The sequence below is a fragment of the Echiichthys vipera genome (assembly GCF_963691815.1).
Source record: "Echiichthys vipera genome assembly, chromosome: 20".
Lineage (NCBI taxonomy): Eukaryota > Metazoa > Chordata > Actinopteri > Perciformes > Trachinidae > Echiichthys > Echiichthys vipera.
In genome coordinates, this window is record NC_139845.1 from 15983118 (window position 1) to 15995314 (window position 12197).

General features: G+C 44.5%; 1 protein-coding gene across 5 annotated transcripts in view; it reads right to left on the reverse strand.

Moving 5' to 3' along the window:
* sox5 (SRY-box transcription factor 5) overlaps positions 1 to 12197 on the reverse strand; it is a 143814-nt gene that overhangs the window by 25469 nt on the left and 106148 nt on the right. For 4 of the 5 annotated variants that reach the window (XM_083934902.1, XM_083934903.1, XM_083934904.1 and 1 more), the window contains 2 exons: positions 3791 to 3917; positions 610 to 701 (listed from right to left, as the gene is read on the reverse strand). In XM_083934902.1, the coding sequence (XP_083791028.1) occupies positions 610 to 701; positions 3791 to 3917 (219 nt within the window). The remainder of the gene's footprint in view (positions 1 to 609; positions 702 to 3790; positions 3918 to 12197) is intronic. The other variant, XM_083934901.1, reaches the window with a different exon arrangement.

Consider the following 12197-nt stretch of genomic DNA (forward strand, 5'->3'; position numbering starts at 1 on the left):
AGAGGCATTGAGATTGCCTGAGATACATAATCCACCGCATTGAATAGGACTTTTCTTTTTTCTTTTGTACTTGAAAGCTGAGATAATGCCTACGAATGTTTTCTTTTCTGCTGTGTGCTGCTAAGGTGCTTGTGGATCAAAATGTAATCATAATTTTTGATCATGGTGATAACCTACAAATATATAAAGATGCCTCTTAGCCGTCCAAAGAGATTGAAACCTCTTCAGCATCAAACACACATTAGCTTTGACAGTCTGAATCTGAATATTGCTGGACAAAGCCTAGGGCCAGGGGTTATACTTGTCATTTCTGTGGGATTTTTGAGCACCGATCATGTAGATCATGTTTTTATAGGATCACTTTGGCGGAAAGTGACAGCTTTGCCCCCCCGACCGTGGCTGTGTTTGTGGTCTTGTATAGCTGAGTGGGACGTGTGTGGTGTGAACACTGTCATGGGATTTATTCCCGATGGAACCAGCCGAGTGAAGAGGAAAACTGAACATTTTTAGGCTGTGGTATTGAAAGATTTCTAGTTGTTGTTGTGATTTGTTAAATGTTTTTGCTCCCTAAATCTTCTGAGGGGTCATCTGTAGATACTGCAGTCGTACCTGGAGTTGTAGCTGCCCCAGGCCTGGTGTGGCAGCAGCAGCAGCAGCAGCAGCCATTGTGGTGGGGATGAGCTGGAGAGGGTAGGGGTCACCTAAAAAAAACAAAGTTCACATTTTTTTAAGCATGTCAGTGATTTTTGTTGCATTTTTCCACACTGGGCTCCTCATCTCAATGTCCATCTCTATTTCATTAATTTCCTTCTTCTCTTCCTGTAGCATCCCTCTCTTCTCTCACTCTTTCCTGCTCTGGACACTTACTCCCTCATCCTTAACTTCTCTGTCTCTGCATCTCCTCCTCATTTCCCTTCATCCTTTTGTTTTTCTTTTTCCTCTCATCTCACCTTCGTCCCTCTCCTCTACTCCCCTCGCCTCACCCCTATCGCCACCTGAGTCCCTCTCTGCAGCTGTTAAAGCCATCCTTTGTGTGTGCTGCTGGTAGGGCCTTAATGAAAAGCCTGATTGTGTGTCCTCCTCCTTAATACCCCCTGACAAAGAGCAGCGAGGTGAGGGGATTCTGATAAAGCTGGCCCCAGCGCTGTAATTAAGAGCCGCCACTGCCAATTGCTGCTCCCCCCCACCCCCCAACTGTCTGTTCTCCAGCTTTGTTGAGGAAGGGCTGCTTTCACTCTTTCTCCTGCCCGTCTCCCACGTCCTCTCTCCTTGTATCCTTTTTGTTGTCATCTTTCTCTCTTCACAAGTTACTCTCCACCTTTATCCCTTGCTTCTCCCTCCCCTCCCCTCCCCTCCCCTGTCAGGAATGATAAATCAAGAAATAGATGGACGAACAGAGCGGAGGAGATGACAGTGCGGTTTATTAGTGACCAGGTGCAGATAGGCCGTGATGTAATTACTTTGAGAGAGAGCGAGAGCGAGAGAGAGAGAGAGAGAGAGAGAGAGAGAGAGAGAGAGAGAGAGAGAGAGAAGAGAGATACAGAGAAGAGGAGGAAGGCAAAGGTGAAGGATGAGGGGAGGAGGAGATGGAGGGTGAGGAAGGGGAGAGGAGAGGAGAGAGGGAATACTGTACTTAATTATCATCATATTGAATAAAACCTGTCGGTTGACGACTCTGATTTCCATTTGGACATGCCCACTAACCAAAATACTTTTATTCTGGTATCACATCAAAAACTCTCTATTCTTCATGGAGAATAACTTGGGAATGTTCTCAGGGCTTGACCTTGCATTTCTGACCTGAACCTTCAGCACAGCGGCCAGCTTCTTGGCCGTATCAGGACCTTCTACTATGTGCGTGCCCGCGTAACTGTGTGTGTGTGTGTGTGTGTGTTTGTGTGTGTGTGTGTTTGGCATTAGCCGAGACTTTCCTTCTGACATTTTTTCCCATATAACTTGGTTGAGACATTCTTTTTCTCCAGCGGGGAGGGAGGGCAGGAGGGATTAAAGAATTATTTCAGGACTGTGTATTCTAGGAGATGGGTCTTTTCTCCTTGCTCCCTAGACAAACATGAGCTGGGTGGATATTTATGCTCCTCCTGGGGTTCGCTGTAACAAAAGGGAGAAGGATGGAGGAGAGCAAACATGTTGCTCTTGGCTTTGGGACAGCGACCTCGGCGGACGAGGATGAAATTTCTCACTGACAAACAGATGAAAGGGGGAGATAGATTGAGGGAAATGAGGGGCAAAACGCCATCAATATTCTTTCATTTAGCGCTCAATTTTAAATGTCTTCTATTCTTCACCACATATTTAAAACATTAAGTTTGGTTTACTCGTCATGGGCTGTACTCTAACCTGTAAAAATAGAAAATGTGTAATGTCTTACATGGTCCTGAGGGAAGTTTTCCAAAGTTAGAGAAAATAACCCTGACATCATGCTTTTAGATCAACAGAATTCTCACACATTTGTTTTATGTAACTTAGAGTTGCTCATACGTTTTCAGTTTGTTTTTGAGCAGATAACTTTTGAAGAAAATTATGAACATGCCATTCCTGAAAAGTCAGTGCTGTATAAAGCTCATTTAAATTTCGATATTCATAATAGATTCTCAAAAGTCCTCACAGAAGTAGAACAATTATCTTTAGCTTTAACATGTTCTGGCAACAGCTTGGACGACAGAACAATTGCGTTACTGTTTAAGAAATGTTCAAACTGCACAGAAATCCATAACGTGCTGATAAAATCTATTCATATCTTCAAAGCTATGAGGCGCAGTGAGAATATGTCAGAGCACAATGCTACACATGTCCTATTTAGAGCTGCGGAACCAAACTACATCAACTCACAACAACTTTGAAAGTTGCCAGAGAGTTTTCTCAGGGGTGGCTCAGCCTGGCGCGGAGTGCCAGTCCGGAGTTGGCGGAGGCAGTGAAAAGACAAGCCCACCACTTGACAGGGTATTTACGTGGGCAGTGGGCGTGGGTGAAGATGGCACTAATTAAAATGGAATGGACTTGTTTGGGAAGCTGTGAAACTCTAAAGGGGTGGGGGGAGGGGGGAGTGGAACTGTGCGTGCACGAGCTTTGTGTGTACGTTCACATATCTGTGTTTTTTTTTGTGTTTTTGATATCACAAAGCATTCTCTGGCTGCCTGGGCGTTTGTGTGTGTCTATGTGTGTTAGTGTGTGTGGGCTGTGTTGGAAACATGTTCTGGCTGCTTCCCGTGTTAATGTGAGGAGAACCTGGGGCAGGTCACATTAATACCCCCCCCCCCCCCCCCCCCCGTGCTAACCCCCCCACACCGTACATTTATTCCCAGCATCCCCTGGCAAGCACCCACCCCTCTTTCTCTCTCCCTCTCTCTTTCTCTCTCTATCATGGTAAACAACACATTGCCACACAGCCGGAGCGTGATAGCCAAAAAAAAAAAAAAAACATGTCCTGCAGGACGCCTGTATTTTGTTGCTTTTATACATCAAAAAATAGACAAGACAAAAGGATGGAGCCAAAAGGACTGAGCGAGAGAGGGAGGGAGAGAGATAAAGAGAGAGAGAGATTGAGAGTGTAAACAGGAAGGGTGTATTTGGACTGGTTTTTCTATTAAGAGAGAGATGTTGTTGTAGGGGCGAGCTCGTCTTTTGGGAAACAATCTGACTCCTTGTGTGGGAACGGTCAGACTACAGATGACAGTAACTTGCTTGGTGAAAAACAGTCGAAACAACACACATAAAAAGTACTTTCTTACACTGAAAGTTGTGCCTATTTATGTCTGTATGCATTACTCACTGCAGCCAGGCTTGTAGTTGAAGCCAGGGGGCATGAGGAAGCCCTGCTGGGCTGCGGCCGCCGCCAGAGTCCTCTGGTCCGGAGGAAAGACCGGAATCATCAGCGGAGGGAGTTGGCCCTGGACCTGCTGATGAAGGAGGAGGTTGAGGAGGGGGGTGAGGGAAGGGATGGAAGGGAAATAAGGAGAGAATGAGAAGGAGGTAGAGAGGATGAGAGGAGGAAGAGGGAGAAAAAGGAAAACATGAGCACATTTGGCAGTGACCACCCGTAGACATGCACTGAAATCGATGTTCACAATAATGTTAGAATTAGTGCTGTGTATGTTACAGATCCCAGAACAGCCTTAGTACCTGTCTAAAGACAGTTACATCTGAATTACATCATAATAATTTCTTAGAATCAAATGCAATCAGGTTCATATACATACATTCATGCCATACATATGGAACACATATTATATATATATAAGCCTGCAAAGACACTAATGAAGCCACACACACTTGAAACACTCCATCTTCTGGATTCAAAGACATAAAGCAAGTCATGAGAACAGTTCACTAAACTAGCACAACAGCTGGCCTTATCCTGTTATTTGGAAGATGATGTTCTCTCCCTTCTCCCCACATCAACCCCCTCAACAACCCAAACACACAGACAATACACTCTCCACGCGGCCGTCGGCAGAGAGCCATACGACTTCACAAGGTTTCCAGGATTTTAAAAGGAGAAGCAGAAAAAAGCTCCTCCGATGGGTGGCTTTGGCAGGGACGACAGGAGAGGGAGACAGAGAGAGAGAGAGAGAGAGAGAGAGAGAGAGAGAGAGAGAGAGAGAGAAGGAGGTAGAGGGAGACAGAAAGAGAGAGAAGTAGGAGACAGATGGTTGCACTAAACAGCGTTCTGCCAAAAACAACGCACAAAGACTTGCGTGTGATGGACTGACTGACAGTTCGAGTGAAAAGATGGGAGAGGATGAGGGAAGGGAGAGTGGAAAAAGGTGAGACGAGGAGGAAAACGAGGGATCTTATCGGGCTGTAAAGCTGAGGTGTAATGGCGGTATGATGTAGAAAACAGAAATAAGAGGAGAAGGAAGGAGCTCAAGCCAACTTCTGTGAACATTTTAAGCAAATTTCCAAAAAATGTGTTTCCTACTGGGCAACATTTTGGATACAAAAAGATCGGACACTCAGCCCCAATAATTCTTCAGCTGTATAAATACATTATGTCATTAATGTTATTTTAAGTAACTTAGTTAAGCATACAACGTGGTGTTTTCACTGGCTATCAGTTTAGCGTTTGAATCTTTGGGTATGGCAATAATACAACAATGCTACGCCTACACTGTACTGAGATGAGATAAAAAGAAGAAAAGGGCAGGTCGTGCAATGTAATCGCTTATCTAACACTTATCCAAACACTTATCCAAACACTTTCATCAATCATGCACTTCTTCTCTTTAGCAATACAATGACTTTTACACCTCAGTCAAATTGCAAAAAAAGATGTGTATTTTCCAGCAAGATCAAGGCCTCTTTTTTCTTTAGATTGTTAGGATCTCTATCTGAGTTCTGTTATGTGCAAATTTAAAAATGTCATAAAAAAACAGGTGTATGTAAGTATGCCTGTGATTCAACTTGTGTAATCAGTTCCCAGGTTTCCCTGGTAGAACTTTCAGAAATATACTTTCTCATAACTGATGTGCATTAGAGACTGATTATTCGATTGGACAAACATTTGGTCTCTACAGAGCATTTGACAGAGAAAGCTCCTCCAGAGCCACAGAAGACATTACTCAACTCCGCTGACTAAAAACCCCATATGATGAGTAAACTACACTGCGTCTGTAAAATTGGTGCCCCTTTAAATCAGTCCCTGAGAGGGACTTTAGGCCTTTGACCTGTATTCCTGGTTGCAAAGCACTTTGCTCCCTCTTTACAACTCATTGCATCTCTCTCCTCCTTCTCTTTCCACTCTTATTTTGTCTGGAGGGCAGAGAGGTAATGGCTGAATAGTATAATGGGCAGGTAAAAGCTGTGGGTAAATGTTGGAAAATTGATCTGGAATGATGGCTGGAAATGGCTGCACAATCATAAGGATGCGGTGGTAACGCGGTACAATCAGGTAATATCTCAATGATATAGACACTTGAAGTGTTTGAGACGGGTAAATAGAGAGAAAGTGGCTGTCTCTCAGTACTAACAGCACTCCCACCTTTCCCTGCCTGTGTGTATATTCAATTTTCTGGGTGTATGCATTCCCATGCACTGTAAATACCTATGTGTATGTGTTCCTGTGTGTGAGCGTGTTCCCCCCTCCTCCCCCTTCTCCTGCTCCTGTGTGTGTCGGCATGCGGGAGCCAGCAGCACTGTAATCAAACTATCACAGCGCAGGGGAATACAGCTCTCTTCAAGCAGCTCCTGTTTCCCCCCTTACACCAAAAACAATAATTACTCCACCATTTTGGTTAACCATAAACCACCGTGCCGCCTGCGCCGCGTGATCAGAAGGGAGAGGCGTTCCAATGCGACGCTCGGACAGGACCCCTGCGGGGACGAATCACAGACAGAACAGTTCCGCTTTGCCTTTCAGGCCTAATTGGACATATGCTGGAGTGGATCTGGCTAGCAATACTGTAATGTACCGGAGGGAGGAGAAGGAGGGAGAAGAGGAGGAGAGGAGTGTAGAGGACAAGTCTGTGGCAGCTGTTATACATACATACTGTACATAGACACACAGGCACATATACTGTATGACGTCTGTGTGTGTGTGTGTGCGTGCGTGTGTGTGTGTGTGCAGATGGCTTTGCTTTCTTTCATTACAAATAAAAATAAAGATATATAATTTCTCCTCTTTATATCTGCCTCTTTTTTTTTAATGATCTCATAACAAAAAGCCTGCACACAATAGGAAGATATTAATCATCCCACAGAACTGTTGCACACTACATGTAAGACTACACGATGGTATAAGAAGATCAAGTTATAATAGTGTATATGTGTATGTGTAACAGCTGTTGAGCTGAGCCTACCATGGTCACTGGCACAGTGGCACACACACGCACGCGCACACACACACAAACACACACACAAACACACACACACACACACACTGACCTCCAAACTGAAATACACACAAGGCAGAAAACATGAGTCGGAACAAGTTGAGCGTAATCTAGAGAAACAAGGGACTGTCAGAACTCTGTGTTTGTGTGTGTGTGTGTGTGTGGAGGGTTAAGGAGGGTGGGGGGGGGGGTTGTCACTAGCTGATCATATGATATTAGAGAGTCTTCCTGTGCATTCCTTCCTGATTAACTGCCTTTACCATGAACAAAATGACTTAATCTGATATTTCTTCCAATATTGGATATACAATAATGCAATAACTTAAAGTGGATTATGAGCTCTGTGTGCTAGCCTCGTGATAATAGTGTAAACTTTGATATCAAGAGGAAGAAAAGAGAGGGGGAGCGCTCTCCCAAATCAGAGAATAAGAATCAGAGACAAAGAGATGCATTGACAGAAGGAAATAAAAGCCTGTGAGAGAAAGTGAGGGTGAGATTAACAGAGATAGGGAAAGTGAGAGCGAAGCCGGATCTATCAGACAATCTCCAGATCCCACATAAAGGAAAAGGCACATCTGAAACAGCAAGCGCTTTGGGGAATAACGTACTCTTCAGCTTCGCTTTCACATCAGGCCCAAAGCGAACATGAAAACCTACAACACACAAAACATCACACTGCTGCTAGTGTAGGCTGCCGACGTGGAGGATAACGCGCTTCGCTTTTCATGTGCAAACCACTCCTCCAGATCCAAAAAAGAAACCTGAAACAAACAAAACTGAAACTCATCTGAAAAGATCCTCTAATCATTGATAACTGAATGCGAACCACTCGGAAAAAAGGATGTATATATATATTTATAAAGTTCTCAAGAAAAAGTTTCACACGCTTTATATATATATAACTTTCACAGGGGCAAAGAGGACAGAAAGAAAGAGAGAAGTCGTCAATTCACCCTGGCGAGAGAACTTCTCAGGAAATAAACAGCATATAGAGCGAACAGAATGAACAAGAGAGGGAGAAAGAGTGAGAGCAAGAGAGAGGGGAGCAAGAGTTAGATAATTGGCAGCGATTCGATGCTGCGTTCACCACGCGCCAGGCGGCACAGCTTGAACTTAAAGCGCCGCTGCGGCATAATGAAGATGTGGCCACTAATTAACATATGGGGTGCGAAACAGGTTGGTTGGCACGCGGCTCGCTAAAAACTCCAAGGTAAAGTTATTATTGGGGAGTAATTAGCTCTATGAAGTTAATGCGCCGAACAATAGCTGCCAGCGCCGCACAATATGGCTCGAATCTGAGCGCGCGAAAAAAATAGCCCCACTAAAGTGCGAGTCCCACAGCTAAAATCTGTTGGCAACCATATGCTCCGGCAATTAATGCAAGACCTAAATGACCTATTGCTGAAGAAGGGACGTGCTAGCGACAGAACCAATAATTAATTTGGAGAGAGAGAGAGAGAGAGAGAGAGAGAGAGAGAGAGAGAGAGAGAGAGAGAGAGAGAGAGAGAGATGGCTGGCTTTTAATATTAGTCCATTAACTTTCTATGGACAGGAGCTATTAGAGGCCAGCCTGCTGTTAATGTAGGGGCATGGTTCACGTCCCAGTGGCACCGCAATGGCTGGGATGCACGTGCACACACACACACATACACAGGTATGTGTGTGAGTGCATTAGAGAGAGGGTGGATCTCTGTGGGAATGGCTGCTTGTGGTCCAGTGCGTATGTGTGTGTGTGTGTGTGTGTGTGTGTGTGTGTGTGTGTGTGTGTACACATCCACACATGGAGTGCGTAAGGAAAACACAAATTACACTGGTTGCGGTGTAATGGGAGTGATTAAACAATTACACAGGCAATTGGTTTAGCCGCTCCTATGCACAGAGTACAGAGGTGCTGGTTTGTTGCGTGTGTGTGTGTGTGTGTATGTGTGTGTGTGATTGAGTTACCAATGTAGGTTAGCCTTAATAGAGAGCTTGTTAATCACTGTCGCCAGTGCGTCTGGCCTCTGTAAAACTAGTCAAAGCTTCAGGTGGCTTTACTCATTTTCTGTTTCTTTCTCACTTTTTCTTCTACTCTGTCTGCTTCGCTGTCTCCCACCTAGCAACGGTGGCGCTTGATAAGAAGAAAGACAGCCACTTGAGTGTGTGTTCTGGTTGAGTGAGTTTTGATTCATTAGGCAGGACACACTCTTGTCCCCTCATCGCTCTGTTTCAATACACATCGTGAGTGTGTGTGCTGCCTCTGTTTTGAAAATGTGTGTGTTCTCAAGGTAAGCCCTGAGCCACACGGCAGGTGAGCTCCTTTCATCCCTGTCGCACTTCCCCGCACGGCAGCAACAGTCGTCCCCAGCGACACCGGAGGGAGCCTCGGAGACAAGTTGTTTAATTAGAATGAGAGAAAACGAGGGGCAAAGCAAAGGGAAGTTTGAGAAAATGTGCTCACCCCTTCGAGCTTAACAAGGCCCCTAGCAGGGGGTGGGAGTGCATGTGGGTGTGTTTTTGTGTGTTCTTGTGTGCACATACATTGCTGTTTGGAAATTCTTTAGAGATTCAGTTGTGTTTTACCCTCAGACTGAGCACAAAGTAGTAGGCATTTTTCTTGTTCCTGGTAGGGTTTATTTTAAATTTAAAATCTGGATTAGGTTGGTTGGGTTGTGGTAAAGGATAATTTAGGGTCAGGACTTGGATTAAATGTTAAGGATTAGAGGTTCAGTCAGGATAAAGGTTAAGTTTAATTTTCAGATTAGGACCAGGCCTTAAAAACAGACTGAAGGTTAAACTAGTATTAGGGGGTAGCTGAATAAAAGGTCCCTCAAAGACACAACATGAATGTATCATAATTGATGCTAATTCATGGATCATTTCAGATAGAATCAATTAGTCAGTGGATAAAGTAGCCAATCATTGACTTCTGGACACTAATGACTGGTGTGTGCATGTGTGTCCTGAATGTCATTAGTTTGTGGTCCCTGCCTCTGTAAATTAACTCACTTGTTTGTTGTCTCGCATTTCATTTTGGTGAGTGCTGTTGGCCTAAATAACGGCTGCTAACATATTTATCGCTAACTTGATTTGGATTTCAGGGTGCGAAAAAATAGTAAACCGGATACGAGTACAATAAATAATTTGTCCCCCTTTCATGAGGGATGTGTGTCACTCTCCTCTCTTTTTCATGAGCTTGATTATGCGTTTCATTTCATCACCTCTTCCAAGTGGACGGTTGAAAGCATTCTTCACAGGCCTTTGGGGGTTTGGGCCTGACAAAGCCAAGGACGCAGACGCACAAGCCCACAAACACACACACAAACACACACACACACACACACACACACACACTAAGGGACAGCTGAACTCAGCCTCGTTAGGGGGAAATGCAATCACAAGGGGCTTATCATAAAGACACAAAACACACACACACACACACCCCAACACACTGAACCTGGTGCCCTCTCTCTGGCAGGCCATTGTATTGTGGGATTGTGCGGACAATCTCTTCATGAATGATTAAGCAGTGTATTTCTCGACCAAGTCTTTGATGATGAGTGTGTGTTTGATCATCAGGCGAGTGTGCAGCGCTCTCTGTGACTGCTCACGATACGTGTGCACGAGCGAGTGAAGGCGTATATTTTTTATATGTTTGTCTGTGTTTGTGCGCACTTTGATGTGTGTGATATACGTGAATGTGTGTGCTGTCCTGTGATGAGTCCCTCTTGATTGTGTCCCTCTCTCTTAACGAGGCTGCCTACAGCTGCCCCTGCTTGTGAGAAACTATTGTTGGGCCCGTTCAATGGAGAGACATTTGTTTGGGAAAAGGTTGCAAAGTCATGGGAAAAGAGAGCTTTGTCTCGGCGGGGTCGCAAGGGAGTGAATCATGAGCGGACGTGTTTATAGCTTAACACACACAGCTGCAGCGAACACGCGCACATATGCACAGATGAAGAAGTGGACGCTCAAGAACGCACAGAGAAATCTTCAGAAACAAACTGACTTTTTTTTGTCACAGGGACAAAACGTAAAACAATTCAGAATTGAGCTTGCACAAAGCAAATAAACACAGCTGCTTTACACAGAATCGTGGAGACACATAGAGACATGTTCCACACGCATGCTATCACAAGGTCTCTTATCACACAAACTGTGTATGGCTAAACTCTTGGGGAGAAAGGGAATGTGTGTGTTTGTGTGTGTGTGTGTGTGTGTTCCCTCTTGGACAGGGTATCTCTTTATGATACAAAGCCCGGCTTTCTCAGCTCAAAATTCAGTGTCATCTGCTTTTACAAAGGCCTGGGCTATTCGTTCCAAGCCACCTGGACCAACATAGAGGCTCCAGTGTAGCACCCAAAAGGACAATACCTCCATTTTTAAGTGTTATATGTATACCCACCCATTTTCTCTGAAGCTTAGGACACAGATTCACATTCAAAGGGAATTTTTTTAGTTAGTAGCAGATATTCCCTCCTGTCTACGCTCTGTATTATTAGATTTGTGTAAGGTCTTATTCATAAAAAAGCCCCTCCAAATAAGAAGTTAATTACTGCATTTGCTAGTATTTCCTGGTGCAAGGAATTCCTCCCTTGGGCTGTGATTGACAGAAAGAGTGAAAGATAATGCTAAAACAAGCTTATATTAAACCAACACCAAGATCCAACCTCAGACCCGAGTCAGGTCGGATCCAAAAATGTTTGTTGCTAATAATAATGTCTGTTAGCTACCTTGTAGCTGCCATGATACACATCTTAAGGGGTATAATGTAAGCTAATTCTTACAATTATTGGCTATATGGTGAAACCATGGAAATGATTCGTCAGTTTTTTCAGTTTTGAGCATCTTCACCTCTTCTTGGCTACTTTAGTTGCCTAGTCCAGATTTCAATGAACTACTAGAATACAATGTCCTGCTCTGCCTGTGAACACAGCTACTGAAAGACATGAAAAACTGTACTTCACTGCCAGTTTGATGTGTGTTTTTAAAATAAAGCCCATAAAAACCTCTGATTTTTCTAAGCAGGCTGACCACTTTCAAGTGATTACACAGGTTGTGTGTGTTTATGTGTGTATGTGTCAGAGGAGGAGGGGCCAATATAAGTCAACACTGATTCAGGCCCCACACGCTGATGGCTAAGAAAAGCTGCAACAATCACAATCACAAAATTGCCTTTGTGGGCCATGTAGACGCACATCAAGACACGCAAACACATGGAAAGACACATGACTACACATGTAGATAGACACACATGCACGCACGCACGCACGCACGCACGCACGCACGCACGCACGCACGCACGCACGCACGCACGCACACACACACACACACACACACACACACACACACACACACACACACACACACACA